Source organism: Tachyglossus aculeatus, chromosome 13, assembly GCF_015852505.1.
Source record: "Tachyglossus aculeatus isolate mTacAcu1 chromosome 13, mTacAcu1.pri, whole genome shotgun sequence".
In the NCBI taxonomy this organism is placed as follows: domain Eukaryota; kingdom Metazoa; phylum Chordata; class Mammalia; order Monotremata; family Tachyglossidae; genus Tachyglossus; species Tachyglossus aculeatus.
In genome coordinates this window covers 22182509-22208030 of record NC_052078.1, presented here as the reverse complement: position 1 = coordinate 22208030, position 25522 = coordinate 22182509, and the positions used below count along the sequence as shown (strand labels likewise).

Genomic DNA, 25522 nt, shown 5'->3' with positions numbered 1-25522 from the left:
TTACGAGACAATTTTCATTTGAGGTCAGGTCTTCTTGAGCCAGGTAAAGTGAAGAAGTAAGGACTTGATTCAGTTGACTCCAGCCAACAAAATATTTTGCTTGAGTTACTCAGTTCAAAACAGACACACTCAGCTTTAGTTTCCCACTAGGAAATTACATATACATATATATATAAATATATATATATAAATATATATAAAATCAACGGTATTTATTGAGTGCTTACTGTGTGCAGAGCACTGTACTAAGCACTTGGAAGAGTACAGTACAACAGAATTAGCAGACACATTCCCTGGCCATAACAAGCGTAAAGTCTAGGGGAAATCATTCCTTACTGATTATCAATCTGTAAGTGTGTGTGTGTGTGTGTGTGTGTGTGTGTGTGTGTGTGTGTGTGTGTTACACACACACACGCACACAGCCCTGAATCATTCTATGTATCCACACAAGCACACTTATGTATAACTGAATAAGGAGACAAGTATAAAAGTAAAATCGGCAATTGGCAAATGATTCTGGCAGAATTACCAAACATAAAACACAATGTGGTCACTAACGATTCTGCATCAAATGTACCCACCCAGTAGGGCTAAAATCTGAGAAAGGAAATCTGTTAAATGTCCCTTTGTTTTACAATTCCCAATTCATTCCTGGGAGACAGGTTTCTTGAGACTTTCTCCTTTGAATAACAGTTATTCTTAAAAGCAGCTAACAACTCATAAAAGAAACTTGGCACTCTTTACCAGGTTTGAACATTCAATTTGATCAGCTGGACAGAAGACAGTCATTTTTTTGAAAGGATTGGATTAGGATCCTCAGCTATGCCTTCGTTTTAATGGCTGCATTGGCAATGAATAACTTTTTTTTTTAGGGCAGATAAAACGGCTCTCTAATTTCCATTCAGTTAACTTCGCGTGTTTGTTTTCGGAATAGTAGTGGTCTCAGCAGGACTCCGCCGATTTCCTGAATAGAGATGGACTCTTCCATTATTTCTAATTGGTAGGCAGGAGTCTATTTTTCCAGGAAATTCACTCCACTTTCCATCTGGCAAAAATATCGGTCTTCCATTTGCATCCTGTTGTTCTTGTAGGAACTGGATTCATTGGTCCTTAGTAACGTCACACTGTGACTATACGCTATTTCAGTGATTTTGTGATTCTGACTCTGAATATTGCACAATCAGACAGTGTGTTCCACTTCCTCTCTAGGATTACCTCAGGAGGGCCGTGGAATTTGGCATCAGTTACCGTCAGATTGTTTGTCCTAAAATATACATTTATGAGGAGTCTCTGACTCTTTTGGCAGATGCCAGAAATTCACATTTCTGTGGCCAAAGAAGCTTGCTGCTTTTATTATTTATGGTATTTGTTAAGCACCTACTATGTGCTAGGCACTGCACTAAGCACTGAAGTAGATACAGGCTCATCAGGTAGGACACAGTTCATGTCCCACTTGGGGCTGACAGTCTTCTTCCCCATTTTGCAGATGATTTTGCAGATCAGAGAAGCAGCATTGCTCAGTGGAAAGAGCCCAGGCTTTTGGAGTCAGAGGTCAGGGGTTCAAATGCCGGCTCCGCCAATTGTCAGCTGTGTGACTTTGGGCAAGTCACTTCACTTCTCTGGGCCTTAGTGACCTCATCTGTAAAATGGGGATTAAGCCCCCTGTGGGACAACCTGATCACCTTGTTACCTCCCCAGGGCTTAGAACAGTGCTTTGCACATAGTAAGCACATAATAAATGCCTTTATTATTTATGAAGTCACCGAGGCGCAGAGAAGTAAAGTGACTTGCCCCAGGTCACACAGCAGTCAACTTGTGAGGCTGGAATTAGAACCCAGTTCCTTCTGACTCCCAAGTCTGCAGTCACTTCACTAGTCCGTGCATTTCTGAGATTTTTCCGCAGGGCCTCATGAAAGGAAACCAAAGTGTCCCTGTTTGATTTGATTCTTCTGATTTTTCCTCTGGTGTAACATTGTAGGCTGCAGTGAATTGCAGCCAAATAGCTCTCTCCAGCCTACTTTCTCGGGGTAATTAAACTCTTAAATTGGTCTGAAAGAAGTCCTGAAAGAAGTTTGATGGGGGTAGGCAGATTCTTCCCATGACAGTGTTGTTTCTTTCTCCCAGTAAACTTTCCGGAGCTTAGAGAATCATAATAGCTTGACTGAATTATACAAACGGGGTCGTCTAGCAAGGAGAGCACAGACCTGGAATTCGGAGGATCTGGGTTCTAATCCCAGCTCCACCACTCTTCTGCTGTGTGACCCTGGGCCAGTCACTTCATTTCTCTGTGCCTCAGTGACCTCATCTGTAAAAATGGGGATTAATGCTATGAGCCCCATGTCAGGCATGGACATGGAATTATCTTTGTATCTACCCCAGTGCTTAGTACAGTGTCTGGCACATAGTAAGCGTTTAACAAGTAACCATAATTGTCCTCTCTGGAATGTATGCTCATTTTGGTCAGGGAATGCGACTGTTTGTTGTTATATTGTATTCTCCCAAGCACTTAGTACAGGGCTCTGCACACAGTAGGCGTTCAATAAATATCATTGATTGATTATGGCATTTGCTTCAAAACTTTAAATAATAATAATAATAGTAATGGCATTTGTTAAGCACTTACTATGTGCCAAGCACTGTTCTAAGTGCTGGGGTAGATACAAGGTAATCAGGTTGTCCCACAGTCTTCACCCTCATTTTACAGATGAGGTAACTGAGGCACAGAGAAGTTGTGACTTGCCCAAAGCCACACAGCTGATAAGTGACTGAGCAGGGATTAGAACCCATGACCTCTGGCTCCCAAGCCTGGGCTCTTTCCACTGAGCCACGCTGCTTCTCTGTAGTAATTCCCATTTTCCAGGTGAGGAAACTGAGACACAGAGAAGTTCAGTGACTTGTCCAGGGTCACAGAGCAGGCAAGTGGCAGAGTCTCCCGAATCCCAGGCTCTTGCTCTTTATATATTATCGCTCCCCACTCTTTGCCCCATGCAGCGGAGTCAGGTTCCCCCTAACTTTGTGTCCCACCAAAAACTCTACGTTGAAGTAAATTCTCTCGAGGCCGTGGCTGTGGCCAGGCAATCAGGCAAGCTGCAATAGAGTAAACTCAAGTGTACGGTACATCACAGATCAAAGTGCGTGATGGGATTCCTACAAATCATCAGCTAATTGAGGCTTCTTTTTCATTGCTTATTAATATTCCTGCAGTGAAGGTCTTCCAATACAAAAAAAAAATTAATTAAACTCAGCGTCATCTTGTATGTGAAAGCTAGTGGATTAATGGCCTGTGGCCTGTTCAACTCCTCCCAGGCAGTGCGAAGTGAGTTGGCAGGAATAAAATCCCACTGTTTTCTAGGCAAGCCCAGTCAAAATTGACTCCTTCGCATCACAGCTGCCCTAGTCCCATGATACCCAGGGGTCAGCCTGGGCCCAGGAAGGAGAATCAGACATTTCAAGATCTCCCCAGAGGCTTCTTAGATCCCTCATTCCCCTCCTGCTGGCTTAATAGGAAACACTGATCACCGTGGCTTAGTGGATAAAGCACACGCCTGGAAGTCAGAAGTACCTGGGTTCTAATCCTGGCTATGCCACTTGACTGCTGGGTGACGTTGGACAAGTCGCTTCACTTTACCAGAAGCAGCTTGGAGGAGTGGCTAGAGCAAAGGCTTGGGAGTCAGAAGGTCACGGGTTCTAATCCTGGCTCCGCCACTTGTCTGCTCTGTGACCTTGGGCAAGTCACTTCATCAGTTACCTCATCTGTAAAATGGGGATTGAAACTGTGAACCCAACCTGGAAAAGGGACTGTGCCTACCCTGATTTGCTTGTATCCGCCCCAGCGCTTAGAACAGTGCCTGGCACATAGTAAGCACTTAACAAATATCATTGTTATTATTAATATAATCAATAATAATTATCATTGATTATTATTATTATTATTCTCTGGGCCTCAGTGCCCTCATCTGTAAAACGAGAATTAAGAGTGTGAGCCCCAGGTGGGACAGGAACTGTGTCAAACCCAATTTTGCATGTTTCCACCCTTGTTTAGCACAGTGCCTGGCACATAGTAAGCACTTAACAAATACCAGTATTACTATTAATGACACAGACTGTTTTCATAAAACAGTCTTCTTTCCTTTGTGTAACAATTTCCAGTCAGGTTTTCTCCTTGAATATATTGTCCCATTACTTGGCTGACATAGGTTTTAGCTGTGGTGTGGGGTGAGCGATACAGGCACAGATGCATTAAAGCTGGGGTAGAGGTCACCTGCTCTGATGTTGGCTTCTCTTTGAAACAGCCTAAATGAGCTTGTGCTGCAGACGAGTGTGTAGCAGTGGGCTTGTGTGATGGGGGAATTTAGGAAAAAAGAAACCTTCTCAAAGAGGGGAGAGAATAAGCCCTCCCTGGATGGCCCTTAGGGGAGAAGAGATGAGAGAATCCGGGTCACTGCGTTCCAGGGAAGAGCAATTCACTCTAGGTTTATTAACAGGCTGAATTCACTGCTTTTCCTTCAGAGGACTTGTTGCTTTTGTTTATTGGAATAGTGGAAAGAGCATGGAGCTGGGAGTCAGAGGACGTGGGTTCTAATCCTGACCTCTCCACATGTCTGCTGTGGGATTTTGGGCAAGTTACTTCATTTCTCTGTGCCTCAGCTCCCTCACCTGAAAAATGGGGACTTTGAGCCCTCGGACTTGTATTCAGTCAGTCATATTGAATGAGCGCTTACTGTGTGCAGAGCGCTGTCCTAAACACTTGGTAGAGTACTTTATAACAATAAACAGACACATCCCTTGCCCACAGTTAGCTTACAGTCTTGAGGGGGAGACAGACAATATAAATAAATAAATCACAAATATGTACATAAGTGCTGTGGGGCTTGGAGAGGGGATGAATAAAGGGAGCAAGTCAGGGTGACACAGAAAAGAGTGGGAGAAGAGGAAAGGGGAACTTAGGGAAGACTTTTCAGAGGAGATGTGCTTTCAATAAGGCTTTGAAGGGGGCAGAACGGAGTAATTGTCAGATTTGAGGAGGGAGAGCCATCCAAGCCAGAGGGAGGACATGGGCAGGGGTCGGTGGTGAGATAGATAAGATTGAGGTACAGAGAGAAGGATAGCATTAGAAGAGTGAAGTGTGTGGGCTGGGTTGTAGTAAGAGAGTAGTGAGGTGAGGTAGGAGGGGGAAAGGGGATTGAGTGCTTTAAAGATCTACCCCAGTGCTTGGAACAGTGCTTGGCACATATTAAGCACTTAATAAATGCCACCATTATTACATCTTCCAAATGGCTGATTCCCTGCCAATTACAACAGTTTATTTTAAGGACCCAAGGAAGGTGTCATTTTTCCTTGTGCCTCTTCCTTGGTTTTGAATCCCCTGAGTTCCCATTGCAGTGATGTGAACAATCAGTGAGCAGAGCCTTCCCGTGAGATTTTCTAATTGAAAAAGAAGACCTCTTCCCTCCCTTTTAGGTCGATTAAAGTGTTTTAGAGACTCTCACTTCCATCCTCCTAGAGGGAAAAATTAATACTTGACATCATGCCAGTAACTGTCTCTCCTGAAAATGTGGTTCCTTTATAGGTTGTTGAAAGAGAAATCATGGCATTGGCTGTTGATATCTTGGAAATGAAAATAATTCTCAGAATGTGAACATCTTGAGGTCTGGGGTCACGTCTGCCTAAATTATCGTACTCTCCCAAAATCCTGGTGCAGTGCTCTCCTCACCAAGTTCTCAAAACCACTGAATGATGGCTCCTCAGAGTTTGAGTCACACCATAGGGAATAATTTTTAATTTATTTGTGCAACACGGTAAAAGCTTACTACATGTCAGGCACAGTACCAGCGCTGGAGTAGATCTGAGATAATCAGGTCAGACGTAGTCACTGTACCACCTGGGGCTGACTGTACTTCATCCCCAAAGTACAGATGAAACTGAAATACAGAGAAGTTAAGCAACTTGCTCAAGGTCACAGAGCAGACAAGTGGCAGAGCTGGCATTGGAACCCAGGTCCTCTGACTCTCAGGACCTTGCTCTTTCCACTAGGCCTCACTGCTTCTTAATAACGAGATTGAACAATACCCGTAAAACGATTAATATTACCCTTAGGGAGGAATTCAGTGCAGCACAATTTACCCTTCCCTGTGGTGGTGTGAATCAATCAATCAATCAATCATATTTATTGAACGCTTACTGTGTGCAGAGCACTGTACTAAGCGCTTGTGAAGCACTTGTGAAACTGTAAGTAACAGAGAGTTGAAACTTTAGAAAAGTTTGGTAAAGACCCAGAAGGCTCAGCCAAAGGCCACCTACCTCAATTAATCAATCCATCAATCAATCCATTGTATTTACTGAGTGCTTAATGTATGTACATTTAGATTACTATATTTCTTAAGCGCTTACCATGTAATAATAATAATAATTATGCTGTTTCCTAAGTGCTTACTATGTGCCAAGCACTGTTCTAAGCTCTGGGGTACTTTAATGGTGTTTGGCGAGGTCAGGTCAGAGAGGAAGGCAAGCAATTTGTGGCACAGCACATAATAATAATAATAATGGTATTTGTTAAGTGCTTACTATGTGCCAAGCACTGTTCTAAGCGCTGTGGGGGGGGGGAGGGTGGAATACAAGGTAATGAGGTTGTCCCACGTGGGGCTCACAGTCTTAATCATTATTTTACAGATGAGGTAACTGAGTACCAGAGAAGTTAAGTGGCTTGCCCAAAGTCACACAGCTGACAAGCGGCAGAGCGGGGATTAGAACCCACGACCTCTGACTCCCAAGCCCATGCTCTGTCTGCGAAGCCACAGTAGATACAGGTTAATCAGGTTGGACACAGTCCCTGTCCCACATGGGGCTCACAGTCTAAGTCTTGTCTTTTGCCATTGAGTTGTCTCCGACCCTTAGTGACGCCATGGGCACATCTCTCCCAGAATGCCCCATCTCCATCTTGGGCATATCTGGTAGTGTATCCACAGAGTTTTCTTGGTCAAAATAGGGAAGTTGTTTACCATTGCCTCTTTCCACGCGGTAAAATCGAGTCTCCACTCATGACTCTCTCCCTTACCGCTGCTGCCCAGCTTGGGTGTGTTTTGACTTGTAACAGATTGCCTTCCACTCACTAGCCACTGCCCAAGCTAGGATTGGAATGGGTAGGCCTCTGCTTCACTCTCCCTCCCGTAGACGAGACTGGTAGAGGACTGGAAACTCTCCAGGTGCGACCCTGCCAATCAAAATGGGCACAGTCCAAGTAGGTGCCCATTAACTATCAAACCAAGAAACCAGGGGAAATCACCCAATGCTTATGCTTAAATCCCAAGAGCTTTGTCACTGAATAGGTCAGTGGAGAGTTGTTTTGGGAATTTTTTTAAAAACAGGCTTCCTGGGTTATAGACTTCTTCCAGCCAACACTTAGAAATATAATAATGATAATAGTAATTGTGATATTTATTAGGTGCTTACTCTGTGCCACACACTGTACCAGGCACTGGGGTAGGCACAAGATAATCAGGCCCCATGAGGGGCTCACAGTCGAAGTAGGAGAATGCGTATCGAATCCCCATTTTGCAGATGAGGGAACTGAGGCACAGAGAATTTAAGTGACAGCAGACACTTGGCAGAGCTGGGATTAGAACTCTGGTCCTCTGACTCCGAGACTCGTGTTCTTTCCATCAGACCACACTGCTGCTCTATTAACAGTTTTCCAGCTTCAAAGCTCTATACTAACATTAACTGACTGATTAATCTCAATAGCTCCCTTGAGGTAGGTGAATCTTGAAACAAGGACAGGGGAGCCTTAGGTTGGTAGTTGAACTCTTGGCTGATCAGAATACGCAGTGAGGAGTGAGGCGAGACAAGAAGAACTAAAGTGAAGGATTGCTCAGTAATACAGGAGGACTAAATCAAGATATATTGATACCTCCCTTTCTGGAGAAGGGACATTTCCATTTTAAATGTTTCAAGAAATTGCAGTGCCTAGCACTTAGTAAGCACTTAAGAAATCCCATTTTTTAAAAAAAGTATTTAGGATCTTCTCTTAGGTAGAATGAATGAACACTGGTTCCAGCCTGTCTTCCTCGAAACTTTGTTTCATCATTTCTTTGAGACTTTCTTCATCTTCTGGAGTCCCACTTCTAGAAACATTGCAGCAGCTGCACTATATAGGCATGAATAAGCCCCAAAGTGATCCCATTCTTTGCCAAAGAAAGATTGACACTATGCTTCTCTTCCATCTCTTTTGTTTTGTTTTGTTTTTATTCATTGCTTCCTATGTGCCGGGCACTATACTAAGCACTGGGGTAGATTCAGGACAATCAGATTCATTCATTTGACTATTTAATGAGCGCTTATTGTGTGCAGAGCACTGTACTAAGCAGTTGGGAAAGTGCAGTACAACAATAAACAGACACATGGGTTAGACACAGCCCCTGTGCCGAATAGATCTCATAGTCTTAATCCCCATTTTACAGATGAGGTATCTGAGGCGCACAGCAATATTAAGTGACTTCCCAAGGTCACGCAGTGAGCAAGTGACAGAGCTGGGATTAGAACCCAGATCCTCTGACTCATGCTCTTTCCACTAGGCCACGGTGCTTCTCTTTCCCTTTCTTCCCCTCTCCCAATCTTGAATCGAGTGCTCTATTCCCCCATGACCCTCTGTTTCTCCTTTGGATATCTCTGTGTCTCTCCCATAGTAAGTGCTCAAAAAATGCAACTGATTAATTGATTGATGATGATGGAGGTGATGAAGAGTGGTAGGTTTGCTGCCCATGGGGAAGCTCGTTTGAGTGATCCTGGGTCATTTTGGCCTCAATCAATCAATCAGTCATATTTATTGAGCACTTACTGTGTACTAACTGCTTAGCACTGTTGAAATAGATGGGATAAGGTTGGAGGCTAATCTAGCCCTCTAGTAGAAGTAGTAGTAAATAAAACTACTTACTGAGCACCCACTGGGTTCAGTGCATTGTCCTAAGCACTTGGGAAAGTACAACAGGTGAATGATACACATTCCCCACCTCAATGTTTCAGTCTAAAGGATAGGGACCCAAAAATATGTACTCAAGTTGTCAGAGTCAAATAGCAATGAGTCCCGAAGTGAAACAGGCATCTCATCCATGAAGGAAAATAAGTCTTTTCTGTGGAAAATAAACAAGAAGGGGTGAAGAATAATTTGGTGTAATGATTTCAGGCATTCTGTTAAACGAGACATTTGGTAACAGTCACATCCTCATTTATTAGAAAAGCCGTCAGCAGTCGCTCGATTGAGTTCACCCCAGGGAAAATGGACTTTATTGTTTCAGTGGTAAACCCAGAGAACAGTGAGGATAAACCCTTTCCCCAAGTGCAGCTTTCAGTAACGAGGATAGAAAATCTAATTGAAAGGCACCATAACTTGGGAGTGATTAATTTCATGCCAAATAATTCATTAGGATAGTCGGCTGGATCCAGGAAACAATCATTTGCTGAAAAAGAAACCATCGAGGCCAAATTCAATTGGAAAACTGTATTTCTCGCCTGCCTTCCCAACTCTCTTTCATACTTCATTCTGCTGCCCAGATCATTTTTCTTAAAAAACACTCAGCCCATGTTTCCCCACTCCTCAAGAACCTCCAGTGGTTGCCCATCCACCTCCATATCAAACAGAAACCCCTTCCCATAATCTTTAAGACAATCACCTCGTCCCTTTCAGTCTTATATTGCTGGTTTTCAACTACTTCCAGTGGCACATTTTGCTCCTCTTATGCCAAAGTACTCACTGTACCTCAATCTCATCTGTCTCTCCACTGAACTCTTGTCCATTTCCTCCTTCTGGCTTGGAACTCCCTCCTCCTTCACAGCTGACAGACCACTACTCCCTCCTCCTTTGAAGCCCTACTAAAATCACATCTCCTCCAAGAGACCTTCCCCACATAAGCCCTCATTTCCCCTACTCCCTCTCCCTTCTGCATCATCCTTACCCCTGGATTTATGCCTTTTATTCATCCTTCCCTCAGCACTTAAGTACTTATCCTTAATTTATTTTAATGTCTGTCTTCCCTGCCAGAATGTAAGCTCCTTGTGGGCAGAGTACAGGCCTACCAACTCATTGTATTGTACTCTCCCAAAGCATTTAGTAAGGGGCTCTGCACATGGGAAATGCTCAGTAACTACCATCGAATGATCGATTGATTAGTGTGACTATTGAAAGGACTAGCCCTGCCTTCTGCTGACCACTGAGTGATTAGAAGCCCACTTTCCAAGCACATGGAGTTTTGGGAAGGCAGGGAATGTGTCTCCCAACTCCATTTTATTGTACTCTCCCAAGTGCTTAGTACAGTGCTTTGCACACCGTAAGCACTCAATACCACTGATTGATTGCAGTTTGTTTCCAAGGATCATTGTCTGGAACTGTAAGAATCCTGAAGACAGCTCCCTTCAATGAATATGTAGCTACTTATTTTACCATTGGAATTTTGGGCTACTAGTTGTGTAATTCATTTTAATTGTTCAATGTCCATCAGTCTATCGCCTGGATGGAGCACCGGGTTAGAAGGACCTGAGTCCTAATCCCGGGAGGGAGAGAGAATGAAGGAGCAAGTGAGAGCGGTACAAAGGAAGTGGGAGAAGAGAAGAGGGGAAGGCTTAGTCAGGGAAGGCTTCTTAAAGGAGATGTGCTTTCAATAAGGCTGTGAAGTGGGGGAGAGCATTTATCTGCCTGATATGAGGTGGGATGGCGAAAAGGAAAGCTGTTTCCAATTTAACTATCTTGCATCTTAATGTAGGATTCAGAACTGCCAGAAAGCAAAGGGGATTGGAGGGAAGAGAGGCCCAGAAAGGTTGAAATAGGTGAAACCCATTTTGAATCGTCACACTTTTCATTTTACATTGATTCGCGTGCACATGATTGATTTTCTTTTCCGCTATTGTTCCTTGCAGAGAGTGAATCTGTCCTTCGATTTTCCATTCTATGGCCATTTCCTACACGAAATCACTGTGGCAACCGGGGGTAAGTAGTTGGAGTAATCTAACGAGAACACCCACAACTAGTCTGTAAATGGCTGTACTGCACCCAGAGGTCAAGAGGCTGGGTGGAGATTCTTAAGGAAAGACTAAACCAGAGGAGTTATACAGAAAAGAGCACGAGGCTGGGTGTCAGAGGACCTGGGTTCCAATGGTGGCTCCACCCCAGTCTGCTGTGTGCCCTTGGGCAAGTCACTTCACTTCCCTGTGGCTCAGTTACCTCATCTGTGAAATGGGGATTAAGGCTGTGAGCCCCATGTGAGACATGGACTGTGTCCAACCTGATTAGCATGTATAATAATGATAATGATAATTGTGATATTTGTTAAACACTTAGTATGTGCCAGGCACTGTTCTAAGCACTGATACAAGATAATTGAAGGCATATCTCCTCCAAGAGGCCTTCCCTGACTGAGCCCCTCTTTCCTCTTCCCCCACTACCTTCTGCGAAGTCTGACTTGCTCCCTTTATTCACCCCCACCCAGCCCCACAGCACTTCTGGACATATCTGTAATTTATTTATATTAATGTCTGTCTCCCCCTCTAGACTGTAAGCTCACTGTGGGCAGGGAATGTGTCTGTTTATTGTAGTATTGTACTCTCGCAAGCATTTGGTACAGTGTTCTACACACAGGAAACACTCAATAAATATAATTGAATAAATGAATGAATAAAAGTGGTGGAGTCAGGATTAGAACCCAGGTCCTTGTGATTCCCAGGCCTGTGCTCTATCTTCTAGGCAACAGTGCTTCCCTCTGAGTTATCTGAATGAATGCCCACATTCTCTACTTCTCCGGCGTAGGTGGAGAGTGTAATTATGATCGATTTTTCCAGGATGATAGTATGCTCAGGAAGTTGTTTAACATAACTTTTTTCTGCCTGACTAATATTATAAAAAATGGAGCCTCCTTTGCATACCTAAACGTGCCTCATTTTGAAAATTCCGGGAGAATTTTTTTTTATTTAAGTTGATACTTAAAAATACAATAAATCTCAACTTCAGCATTGGAATTGGATATAAAATAGTTTGGTTATTCAAAGAGATCTTTAAGGTAGGAAATGGTGGCTTATTAAGCCATTTTATTCTGAAGTGTTAGTCATCCATACAAATAATACAGAAAGTGAATTGTAAACGCTCACCATCTTATTTTCCTGTTCACTGATGGTAGAAACTGAAGGCAGTCACTTACTTTTCTATTGAAAACTACAAAATAAAGCCACAACCCCTTGTCTTTTTTTTTAAAGCAAGTAAAATGTGGTTTACAAAGTGCTGTGCAGCAATAATATTGCTTGGAAAATTTGCTCAATTTAGCCTACATTTTAAAGAAAGTATATCGTGCTTTTATGCAAATTTTGTACTGCAGTGATGACTAAGCTTCATTTTTTTTTTTATTGCCTTTTCTTTTCTGAAATGGGGTTTTTATTAGGCTTTGATGGTTTGTTACAGTTGCTAGTCTGTCCTAGGAAAATCGAAGGATTGATGTGTGCTGCTGATTTCTAATTGAAATATTTATTGCCAGATACTGAATGATAGCCATCACAGGGCCACACCTGGAGAGTTTCTAGTACTCTAGCCGTCTTGGCTACGGGAGGGAGAGTCAAGCAGAGGCCTACCCGTTCCATTCCTAGCTTGGGCAGTGGCTAGCGAGTGGAAGGCAATCTGCGACAAGTCAAAACTCACCCATTATGGGCAGCAGTGGCACGGGAGAGAGTTGAGGGTGGAGACTCAAGTTTACTGTGCAGAAGGCGACAATGATAAACCACTTCCATATTTTGACCAAGAAAACTCTATGGGTACCCTACCAAAACGATTGCAGATAGAGAGCATGGCATTCTGAGAGAGATGTGTCCATGGTGTCCCTATGGGTCAGAAACAACTCGACGGCATAAAACAAGACTGAATGATATGTTGTTGAAGAATGTTATGTGGAGAAAAAGCAAAAAGCCATGATTTTGCCTACTGAGTTGAAAAGAAGAGGAGAATCGAAGAAATGACCCATAAAATTATGACCTCCCCCAACCCCCAGTCCTTTTTTGGAGTAAAAGAACATTGTTTTGGAGTGTGAATTATCCAGTAATAGTAGTAATAATAATAATAACAATAATGTTGGCATTTGTGTAGTGCTTACTATGTGCCGAGCACTATTCTAAGCGCTGGGGTAGATACAGGGTAATCAGGTTGTCCCATGTGGGGCTCACAATCTTATAATAATAATAATGATGGCATTTATTAAGCGCTTACTATGTGCAAAGCACTGTTCTAAGCACTCGGGAGATTACAAGGTGATCAGGTTGTTCCACAGGGGGCTCACAGTCTTAATCCTCATTTTACAGATGAGGGAACTGAGGCACAGAGAAGTTAAGTGACCTGACCAAAAATCACACAGCTGACAATTGGCAGAGCCGGTATTTGAACCCATGACCTCTGATTCCAAAGCCCATGCTCTCTCCCCTGAGCCACGCTGCTTCTCTTAATCTTAATCCCCATTTTTCAGATGAGGTAACTGAGACACCGAAAAGTTAAGTGACTTGCCTAAAGTCACACAGCTGACATGTGGTGGAGACTGGATTAGAACTCACAACCTCTGACTCCTAACCTGTGCTCTTTCCACTAAACCAAGCTGCTTCTCTAGTAGTAGTAGTAATAGTAGTAGTAGTAATAGTAGTAGTAGTAGTAGTAGTAGTAATAGTAGTTATTGAGTGGGTAGTGAGTGCAGTAAACCATATTAAAACTTTTGGGAAAATTTAACAGACACAAAATGTATGTACCCTGCCCCCAAGGAGTGTCTGCCCACATTCACTGTATAAAAATAATAATGATTGTGGTATTTAAGTGCTTACTATATGCTAGACACTGTACTAAGCACTGGTGTGGATACAAGCAAATCAGGTTGGACACAGTCTCTTGTCCCACATGGGGCTCATAGTCTTAATCCCCATTTTCCAGATGTGTTAGCTGAGGCCCAAAGAAACGAAGTGATTTGCCCAAAGTCACCCAGTAGACAAATGGCGGAGTCGGGATTGGAACCCAGGTCCTTCTGACTCCCGGGTCTGTGCTCCCGTCAGCCCATATCTCATTAAAATCTCAGGAGTTTCTATGGTGCAGGTTAAGGTAGGGGTTCAGTCTCATCACCAGTGGAGGAATTTCGAGCGCAGTTCAGCGTGGGGCTTTGGCGGGAAAGGGGTGAAGACTGTAGAAGCAGCATGGCCTAAAGGCTAGATCTCGGAGTCAAAAGGACCTGGGTTCTTATTCCGGCTCTCCCACTTGTCTGCTGTGTGACCTCGGGCAAGTCACTTCACTTCTCTGGGCCTCAGTTCCCTCATCTGGAAAATGGGGATTCAGAATGTGAGCCCCATCTGGGACAGGGACTGTGTCCAGCCCGATTAGCTTGTGTCTACCCCAGCACTTTCAACTAGTGCTTGACTCATAGTAAGCACTTAATAAGTGCCATCATCATTATGAATCCCAGGAGAGGCTAGAGACTTGTCATTGATGAAGCCTACCTCTTCACAATCAACATCCCTTCCAACTCCATGTCTCTTTTCTGGTTTGGCCCAGACAAGGGAGACGGCTGGGGAATAATGATTCCCCTGGACTTCATGATCTGGCCGCAGAAAGCAAAGAAGTTGCTTTCTTCATTTATCCATTTTCTCGTTCTCCTGCTCTCATCAGGGTGTGTGTCCCTTTTTTCCTCCGAACTGTGAATTATGTTGAACCTCTCTCTCCCATTAGATTCTAAGGTCCTGGAGGGTAGAGTTCATGGCTTCTGCTTTATTTGTGCGGTGTCAAGCCCTCAGCACAGTGCTCTGCAAACAGATGAATACTCTTGATTGATTGGCTGAAGGGTGGATCTGAGGAAGTGGAATCTAAATCCCAAAGGAATAAGAGCCTATTTCATCCCAGAACCAAGCAGCAAGAGGTCAGCTAAATTGTTTGTTGAGTCCCCAGTTGTTCCATAATAACGATAGCTCTGGTATTTATGAAGTACTTGCCAAGAAGTGTGTTGAGGCCTAAGTAAGGTAGAAGATAATCGGGTTGGACATGGACAGGTTGGACATGGGGCTCACTGTCTAAGTGGGAGGGAGAACAGGTATTAAATGCCCACTTTACAGATGACAAAACTGAGGCACAGAGGTCACACAGGAGGTATGTAGCAAGCTCCTTGACATTGGTATGAATCCTTCACTGCAAAATGTGGGGGTCCTAGGAATGGATCTGCTCCAGGCTGGGGGGAACCCCTTCTTTCCCAGGATTCTACTGTTGCATTGGCCAGCTGGGTGACCTTGGACAAGTCATTTAACTTCTCTTGGATCTGTTTAGCACCGTATGGGACAGGGTCTGTGTTCTACCTGATATCTTGTGTCTACCTCAGCACTTAGCACAGTGCATGGCACATAGCAAGTGCTTAACCAATACTACTATCGTTATTACTATTTTTCCTGCATATCAGATCCTCCTCCAAGATTAGAGCCCAGGCCTCCTGACTCAATCAATCATATTCACTGAATGTGTTTTGTGTGCAGATCACTGTGCTAAGCACTTGGGGAAGTACAATACAACAGAGTTGGTAGACATGCTCCCTGTTGCCCAGCCCCTCCCTCTTTCCAGTAGGCTGTCCCGCTTCCCCTCTTCAGCCTCTGTCATCTAAGAACACATTTGCCTTGGCAGATGATTCCATGAACAGAATTAAGAGAACTCCAAACTCACACTGAAATTCTGAAGGAGTGGAGGGCAGGAGTAAAGTAATGATCAAAATTGGGCTCTAGCTAGGTAACCAAGTGAAATCTTAAATCTTGTCAAGTTATCTTCCAGTGAGTTTGAAAATAACTTTTTTTTAAAAAAAATAGCTCCTATGGTGGCTCTAAACTGATGAAGATTTAGAGCCTCAGATGAAGGACAAATGAGATTTCAAGGAACCACAGGGAGGTGAGATTATGAAGAGAAAAATTGACTGCTTTCTGTTTGGCATATGTAGAGAAGCAGCATGCCTAGTAGAGTGTGGGCCTTGGAGTCAGAAGGACCTGGGTTCTAGTTCCAGCTCCATCACTTGACTGCCGTGTGACCTTGGGCAAGTCACTTAATTTCTCTGTGCCTCCATTACCTCATCTGTAAAATGGGGATGAAGACTGTGAGCCCTATGTGCGACAGGAACTGTGTCCAACCTGATTTGCTCATATCTTACCCCCAGCTCATAGTACAATGCCTGGCACATAGGGAGTGCTTAATAAATGCCATTAAAAAAAATCCCTTCTTGAGGTCCCCAAACAACCCAGCCAGTTCAGCAAGTTAACTCTTTCTGCTCGGTGACTTCCACCTTTGAAAAATCAACCAAGCTTCATGAATTAAGCAGCTGTGATTGTTTCCAAATGCTGGAATTCAACATGTCACTCTAAAAAAAAGTGTCATTACTATTATTTAAACTACAAGTCTGCCAATCTCTCATTCTAATATAGCAGGGGGCCTAACCCTACATGCAGGCATTTGTTGGGAAAAGTTGGCATCAAGGTTCCCTGTCAGTGGGGAATTGATATTAGAATTCTCTGTAACAACCATTCCGCTTTCATCTTCCAGAAAGCAATTAATGAGAAGTTTTTTGGCCTGATCACAACTGAATATGCCATTGGACTGTAAATAGGAACTTGCCTTTCCATCTCTTAGGAGGGCACCTAATAGGGCTTCCTTGTAATGCCCTTCTTGAAAGCTAAAGGATTTAAACCCTTGACCATAAGATGATTCTCCCCCAGGCTGATATGACCTTTCCTTTCCCAAACCTTCATTTTTTTTTTTTAAAAAAAGGGTAGATTTATTATCTTGAAAATTTAGATGCACTTATTTACAATTTGGCAGAAGTTGAAAATAGCTAGTTTTTTGGGGGGTTTTGGGTATTTGTTAAGCACTCACTTTGTTCCAGGCACTGACTAAACACTGGGACAGGTACAAGCTAATCAGGTTGGACTGTCCCTGTCCCACATGGGGCTCACGGTCTTAATCCCCATTTTACAGATGAGGGAACTGAGATACAGAGAAGTGAAGTGACTTGCCTAAGGTCACACAGCAGGCAAATGGCAGAGCTGGGATCAGAGTCCAAGTCCTTCTGACTCCCAGTCCCATGCTCTATCCACTAGACCACGCTTCTTGTCTAGTTTTCTTGTGCGTTTCACTAAAATTTCCTAAATCTCCACTCTGCAACTGAAACAAATCTCTCTTCTCCCCTGATCCAATGCTGTACTTCAAAGGACTTCCCTTAAGATCATAAGACTCCTTTCTCAGCTTTCCAAGACTTTGCGTGTTTTATTCATACTTATTTATTGAGCGCTTACTGTGTGCAAAGCACTGTGCTACGTGCTTGAGAGAGTACAATGCAACAATAAGCAGACACATTCCTTGCCCACAATGACCTTACAGTCTAGAGTCTACAGTCTAGTTTAACCAGTTCAAATATTTTATTTGCCATCTTTAGTTATTGGTGTGTTTCTGGTAAAAGACTGAACTGAACAGGATGCTAGGAGAAGTTTAGCCACCAACCTTGCAACCACGTGGCACCTGAATCCAATTGTACAAAAGGGTGAAGGGAGAAAACATACTCTTTCTCTCACTCTGAAAGTGCAATAAAATGAGCCAATATATACTTTAGTCACCTCAAATGAATAAGCCATTCTTTAAGTAAACACCATTCAAAATAACCCCTTGAACACACAGGCTTGGACAGTTACTCACGGTGAAATGATGGAAAGTGATGGAACCTATCACGGCATTAACTCATTACACTTTCCAAAGTGTAACTCTGGTTACTTCTGCAGAGTGAAAGCTTCTATTAGCAAAAGGACACTTGGTTTGACGCTCAGGGCTCTTGACTTCAAATGCAGCCAACTAATAATCCTCATGGTATTCATCCATGGTTTGCTCTATGCCAAGCACTAGGACAGATATGAGATACATCAGGCATAGTCCCTGACACCAAGAAAGGCTCCCAGTCTAAGACTGAGAGAGAACAGGTTTTTAATCCCCATTTTACAAATGAGGAAACTGAGGCATAGATAAATTAAGTGACTTGCCTAAGGTCACCCAGCAGGTAAGTGGTGGAGCTGGGATTAGAATTCATTCATTCAGTTGTATTTATTGAGCGCTTACTGTGTGCAGAGCACTATACTAAGGGCTTGGGGAGTACAAGTCGGCAACGTATAGAGACAGTCCCTACCCAACAACGGGCTCACAGTCTAGAAGGGGAAGACAGACAACAAAACAAAACATGTAGACAGGTGTCAAAATCGTAAGAACAAATAGAATTATTTGTTTATTTATTTATTTATTTATTTATTTATTTATTTATTTTACTTGTACATTTCTATCCTATTTATTTTATTTTGTTGGTATGCTTGGTTCTGTTCTCTGTCTCCCCCTTTTAGACTGTGAGCCCACTGTTGGGTAGGGACTGTCTCTATGTGTTGCCAATTTGTACTTCCCAAGCGCTTAGTACAGTGCTCTGCACATAGTAAGCGCTCAATAAATACGATTGATTGATTGATTGATTGATTGAATTATGGCTATATGCACTTCATTAACAAAATAAATAGAATAGTAAATATGTACAAGTAAAATAGAGTAATAAATCTGTACAAATATATGCAAGTGCTGTGGGGAGGGGAAGGAGGTAGGGCAGGGGGATGGGGAGGAGAAGAGGAAAAAGAGGGCTCGGTCTGGGAAGGCCTTCTGGAGGAGGTGAGCCCTCTCAGGTACCTTGCCCCGTTTCCTCCACTCTGCGGTCTGTTTTAGGTTATATCTCACCCGCTTGATTATAAGCTCCTTGTGGGCAGGATCACATCTCTCCTCTCTTATACTCTCCCAGGTGTTTAGTACAGAGCCCTGCACACAGTAGGTGCTCAATAAAGACGATTGATTGATGCATGTGCAATTTCTGATTCTCCACTAAGTTTCACCCAAACCTTTGTGCAGCCATCATAGTAATCAGGGGACTTGCTAAGCACTTACTGTGTGTCAAGGACTGTACTAAGCTCTGAGGTAGACACAAGATAATCAGGTTGGACACATTACCTATCCTACATGGGGCTCACAGTCCAAGTAGTAGGGAAAAGGATTTAATCCTCATTTTTTTTGATGAGAAAACTGAGGCACAGGGAAGTGAAGTGAGTTGCCCAAGTTCCCGCAACAGGTAGAGGGTAGACTTGGGATTAGAACCCAGATCCTCTTACTCCCAGGATTGTGCACTTTCCTCTTGGCCATCACCCTCCGGTGTCAGTTGTCCCTCTCCGAGCCAGGCAGATAGGAACGATCCAGAAATTAGGTGATGGTAAATCAAGCAATGCTATTTGTTGAAGCATTTACTATGTGAAGAGCACTGAAATAAGTGCTTTGGAGAGTACAATTCAACAGAATTAGCAGGTGTGTCCCTTGCCCATAATGAGCTTTCAGTCAAGATGTTCACCTTGTCTGGTGGCTTCTGGACAATTGCTTTACCGAGTATGACTTTCTAGAGAAGCAGCGTGGCTCAGTGGAAAGAGCACGGGCTTGGAAGTCAGAGGTCATGGGTTCAAATGCCGGCTCTGCCAGTTGTCAGCTGTGTGACTTTGGGCAAGTCACTTCACTTCTCTGTGCCTCAGTTCTCTCATCTTTAAAATGGGGATTAAGACTGTGAGCCCACGTGGTACAACCTGATCACCTTGTATCTATCCCAGTGCTTAGAAAAGTGCTTTGCACATAGTAAGCACTTAACAAATACCATCATTATTATTATTATTATTATTATTAATTATAGGAAAGTCACGTCCTGAAAAGGAGACAAAAGGTCTCCCAAAAAGAAGTCCTTAATTTCAAAATTGAACTGAGGGGCTGATTGAATGTTTTTTCACTTCACCCAAAAACTGACAAACCCCAAAGGCCCCTTGGACTCTCTAACCACAGACATGCCCTTTTTTTAAAAAAAAAATAGTAAAGTGCTTACTATGTGTCAGGCAGCACTAAACTAAGTGCTGAGTCAGATACAAGATGTTCAGGTTGGACACAGTCCATGTCCCACATGGAGCTCACAGCTTTAATACCCATTTTACAGATGAGGGAACTAAAACACAGAAGCTAAATAACTTGCCCAAGGTCGCACAGCAGACAAGTGGAAGAACCGTAATTAGAACCCAGGTCCTTCCCAGGCTCATGCTTTATCCACTAGGCCACGCCGCTTCCCTACTGCGTCTCTTGATAACTATCCTGTGAAGCGTGAACTGAAATCTATAGAGGCATATCAATAGATGAGATTCGTGTGGAGAAAACCTAGGTAAAACTAGGGCCCAGGACATTTGCATATGTTCTATTGAAAATCACTGTGGTTTTCCAAGTTTTTTTCCAAATGGTTTTCCAAGGTTTTTAAGAACTGAACTCAAATATGTGTTCATCGGTGAGAAAATAACAGCACAGTTTAAAAACCCTAAGAAGATTGCTCTCAGCAGTTTGGGGATTTCAACAGTCTTGCCCCGAGAGCTTTAAAAAATGAGATTTGTTAGCCCCCACATTACCTGAAAAACAGAGATTAAGTGAGTTGCTCAAGGTCATGGAGGGAGACAGTGCTAAGAGTTGAACTCCACAAGATTTTGATTTCCTGTCCGCAACTCAAGCCCATGCACTTAATTCCCCCTTTGTCGAGTAATATATACTCTGCTCCAGCTGCAAGGGGCATTTTTGGCTGGTTGACCCTCCAATGGCTGGCGTTTTTCAATATTTTAATCTGTCAATATCGAAGTTGGGAAGGTGAAAAACTTGAGCACGAACTATATTTCACACCTAGATATCATATTTCTTAGCACACACTTTATTGACATGACCACATTTACTAGTCTCCTCTGTCCTTTCAGTAAAGAAATTCCACAGCTTTTGTGAAACTGGTCACCACAGTATTTAATTATGGTGTCCATTAAGAGTTTACTTTGTTCTGGGCTTTCTCTGAGTTGGAATCAGTAGAATCTTCTCTTTAGACTGGAAGCTCGTTATGGGCAAGGAACATGACTGCTAATTCTGCTTTATTGTACTCTCCCAAATGCTTAGTACAGTGCTCTGCACATAGTACATGCTCAATAAATATCATTAATTGATTGACTGATTACCCGACACAGTCCCTGTCCCACGTGGAGCTCACAACCTAAGAGGAATGAGGACAAATACTATTATTATTATTATTATTACCCCAGTGCTTAGAACATTATGTGGCATATAGTAAGTGCTTTAATACCATCATTATTATTATTACAGTCTAGACAATTATTAGAATGAGAGTTTTTTTCTTTCATGTGGGACTCTTGTTTTTCTTAAGAGTTGAGAAAATTGACTTTTTTTTAATGGTATTGTTAAATACTAACTATGTGCCAGGCATTGTTCTAAGCACTGGAGCAGATATCAGGTAATCAGGTTGGATCCAGTCCATGTCCCACTTGGTCCTCACAGCTTTAATCTCCACTTTCCAAATGAGGTAACTGAGGTGCAGAGAAGTAAAATGACTTGCCCAAGGTCACACAGCAGGCAAATGGCGAAGCCTAGATTAGACTCCCAGGCCCGGGCTTTATTAACTAGACCACTCTGCTTCTCAAAGAGTTGATTTAGTGCTGACTTGAAGTTGACAGCCCACAACCTCCTGCACGTCATCCACAAGGCCCTGGAGCAAGGCTCGCTGCTCAACTGTTCCATTGATGTGAGGAGGTTAGGGTAATAATAATGGCATTTGTTAAGCGCTTACTATGTGCAGAGCACTGTTCTAAGCGCTGGGGGGATACAACGTGATCAGGTTGTCCCACGTGGGGCTCACAGTCTTCATCCCCATTTTACAGATGGGGTCATTGAGGCTCAGAGAAGTGAAGTGACTTGCCCAAGGTCACACAGCAGACATGGCAGAGCTGGGATTCGATCCCATGACCTCTGACTCCAAAGCCGGGGCTCTTTCCACTGAGCCACACTGTCCCCACCTCCGTTACACCCCTCATTTCTCTCTCCCGGACCCCCTGCCAATTTGGTAATTCAAGGATGAATATGGTAGGACTATAGTGAACTTCTCGTTGCCGCTTCTCTTTTACCATTTTGGAAAAATGTAGTCTACTTTGTATTCAGTTAATAACGATCTTTTTGACGTAAGCTTCAAATCAGAACTTTAAGAGAGGAAAACACAGGGAAACAAATGGGAAAGGTTTATGTTCTTCTCTATTGTTTATCTTGGAATGGGTGAGAAATGTTAATTGCGGTTTCTGAGTTGCTGGGATTCTGAAACAAGGGGGCTTTATCAGCATTCTCCTATCGCCAGCCCCTCAGAGGGGAATATTTCCAACCACTCTTTAATATTGCAGCAGGCATTCACGCTGCCGTTCATCTTCGGTACTAATGAAAATTCACCTGCCAGATGTTATCATCATCATGATCTGTTGAGAGCTTCCAGGAGGCTGTAAAAAGAAGGACATTGCAACTAAGAACCACTGAGAAGCAGTGCGGTCTAGTGGAAAGAGCCCAACCCTGAGAGTCAGGTGGCCTACCTTCTAATCCCAGCTCAGCCACTAGTCTGCTATGTGACCTTGGTCAAGTCACTTCACTTCTTTGTGCCTCAGTGACTGTAAAATCAACTGTGAAATCTATGTGACACAGGGACTATGTCCAGCCCAATTAGCTTGTATCTACCCCACATAATAAATGCTGAACAAATACCATTAAAAGCAACAAAAAAAAGAAAAAAACAAAGGCATTACCAGGGCGTAGGGAGACATTGTTAAACAGTTCACCCAGCCTGATGCCAGAGACAGGAGTCTAGCTTGGCAAGATCAATGGTTTTGTTATTGCAGTTCAGTAATAATAATAATAATTGTTATAATTGCGGTACTTGTTAAGCGGTTACGCGCAAGTACGCGTTTATGTTCCAGGCACAGTACCAAACGCTGGGATAGATATAAGATAGGTTGGAAGCAGTCCCTGTTCGACATGGAGCTCACAATCTCAATCCCCATTTTACAGATGAGGTAACTGAGTAACTGAGGCACAGAGAAGTTAAGTGACTTGCTCATGATCACATACAAGACAAGTGATGGTGCCAGTATTAGAACTCAGAAGTTTTTTTTTAAATTGGCTCTTGTTCAGCTCTTACTATGTGCCAGGCACTCTGCTAAGCACTGGGGCAGATAGAAGGTTGGATACAGTCCATGTCCCACATGGGGCTCACAGTCTTAATCACCATTTTACAGTTGTAGTAACTGAAGCACAGAGAAATTGAGCCACTTGCCCAAGGTCACACAGCAGACAAGTGGTGGAGTTAGGATTAGAATCCAGGACCCACCTCTGACACCCAGGCCTGTGCTCTCTCCACTAGGCCACGCTGCTTCCCTAGATTAGTAAATAGAACAGAATAACAGACAGCAGTCTCTCTGTCCTCAGGGAATGCACAATTTAATGGGTGAGACCAGGGCACAATTGCCAAAGATAAAAGTATAAGAACATAAATTAAAATGATGAAGATGGGAGTGTGCAATTAAATAACAGATGTAGTGTCCTAGCAAAACAAGAAGTAATACCAATAACAACTGGTATTTGTTAAGCTCTTACTATGTATCAAGCATTACTCTAAACACTGGGGTAGATATAAGAGAATCAGGTCTCTTGTGGAGCTCAAAGTCTAACTAGGAGGAGGGAGAACAGGGATTGAACCCCATTTTGCAGGTGAGGGAACTGAGGTCCACAATCACCCAGCAGACAAGTAGCAGAGCCCAGGCCCTTCCAACTTCCAGGCCCGAGTTCTAGCCTCTTGGCCATGCTGCTTCTCTGAGCCACTTTCCAAATATTTTCTTTCCTAATGGAGTATTTTGCTCAGTGTTGGTAAGATCAGGCAGAAAGAGTTAATGCGGCTTTATTTGTCTGATGAGATGTGTGAAAAATACCATCTTTCCTGTCAACAAGTTTTTATTTGTAGATATGATTACCATCAGCAATTTTCTATGTGAAAGTTCCTCTTCCTCAGCTCTCTTCTCCAATATATAAGAGAGCAGTCCAGCACAGCATGAATGGGGAATAATGTTGTTTAACGACAGAGGATGGGGTTGTAGGGGGCCTGGGTTCTAATCCTGGCTCTGCCACTTGCATGCTGTGTGACCTTAGGCAATTCACTTCACTTCTCTGTGCCTCAGTTAACTCATCTGTCAAATGAGGTTAAATACCTGTACTCAGACTGTGAGCCCACTGTTGGGTAGGGACCGTCTCTATATGTTGCCAACTTGTACTTCCCAAGTGCTTAGTACAGTGCTCTGCACACAGTAAGCGCTCAATAAATACGATTGAATGAATGAATGAATGAATTTATATACAGCCTACTTAGACTGTATGGTCCATGTGGGACCTGATTATCTTTTAACTACTCCAGTGTTTAGTACACTCCTTGGCACATAGTAAGTGCTTAGCAAATACCATAATAATAATAATCACCATTATTTTTATTATTCATTCATGCAGTCATATTTATTGAGCGCTTACTGTGTGCAGAGTGCTGTTTGTATGGTGTTTGTTTAGTACTTACTAAGTTCCAGGCACTGCACTAAGCACTGGGGTACATACCTGCTAATCAGATTGGATGCAGTCCATGTCCCATATGGGCTGAAGGTTTTAATCCCTATTTTGCAGAAGACGTAATTTAGACACAGAGACGTTAAATGACTTACCCAGGGTCACAAAGCAGACAAGTAGCAGAGGAGAGATTAGAACCCAGGTCTTCTGACTCCCAGGCCTGTGCTCTTTCCACTAGGCCACGCTGCTTCCCAGAAGTATTATTTTATTATATTATTATTATTATTATCATCCTCATCATCCCAGAGTTTAGAACGGTGCTTGACACAAAGTAAACACGTAACAAATACCATAAAAATAATAATGGGGAGGAAAGCAGAAAACAGTCCTTGGATTGTTAACATCTTTATTGGAATGGCCTTATTTGGATCAGTTGCTCCCAGTTTATTTTCTTCGAATTGGTATTTCCCGGCTACTGAAAATTGCCTCTTTCCCATCTCTAAATAGAGGGGAGGAGGAAAATGTAGCAGATTCCATCTGCCCAGCACCATTCCCTGATTCACTTCCCTTTCAGAGGACTGATAAATGCTAACTCGCAGCAGGAATTATCTTGTGTATATTTGTACATATTTATTACTCTATTAATGATGTGTATATAGCTATAATTCTATTTATTTTGATGGTATCGACACCTGTCTACTTGTTTTGTTGTCTGTCTTCCCCTTCTAGACTGTGAGCCCGTTGTTGGGTAGGGACCGTCCCTATATGTTACCGATTTGTACTTCCCAAGCACTTAGTACAGTGCTCTGCCCACTGTAAGCGCTATACGATTGATTGAATGAATGAATGAATTAGCATTGTTTTCACCTGATTGTTAGTTAATTGCCTTTTAATAGCTGTTAACTACCGTAAATCCCTGTTTCTCATCTCTTAGCTGAGGTGGGTGGAGCTTGGAAGCAGATAAAGGAGGGCACTGACAGGAAAATTGGTGGTTGGGACAAGTCC

The 25522-nt window shown here is 43.0% G+C and overlaps 1 protein-coding gene and 1 non-coding gene across 2 annotated transcripts in view; both read left to right on the top strand.

The window, feature by feature from the left end:
* Nucleotides 1-25522, top strand: part of PLXDC2 (plexin domain containing 2) — a 251643-nt gene that overhangs the window by 128645 nt on the left and 97476 nt on the right. Inside the window, exon 4 of the mRNA XM_038755652.1 lies at nt 10906-10975. Coding sequence (XP_038611580.1) covers nt 10906-10975 — 70 coding nt within the window. The remainder of the gene's footprint in view (nt 1-10905; nt 10976-25522) is intronic.
* Nucleotides 12523-12660, top strand: LOC119936448. Its single transcript, XR_005453773.1, has one exon. It is a non-coding gene; the product is annotated as a small nucleolar RNA SNORA7 (small nucleolar RNA).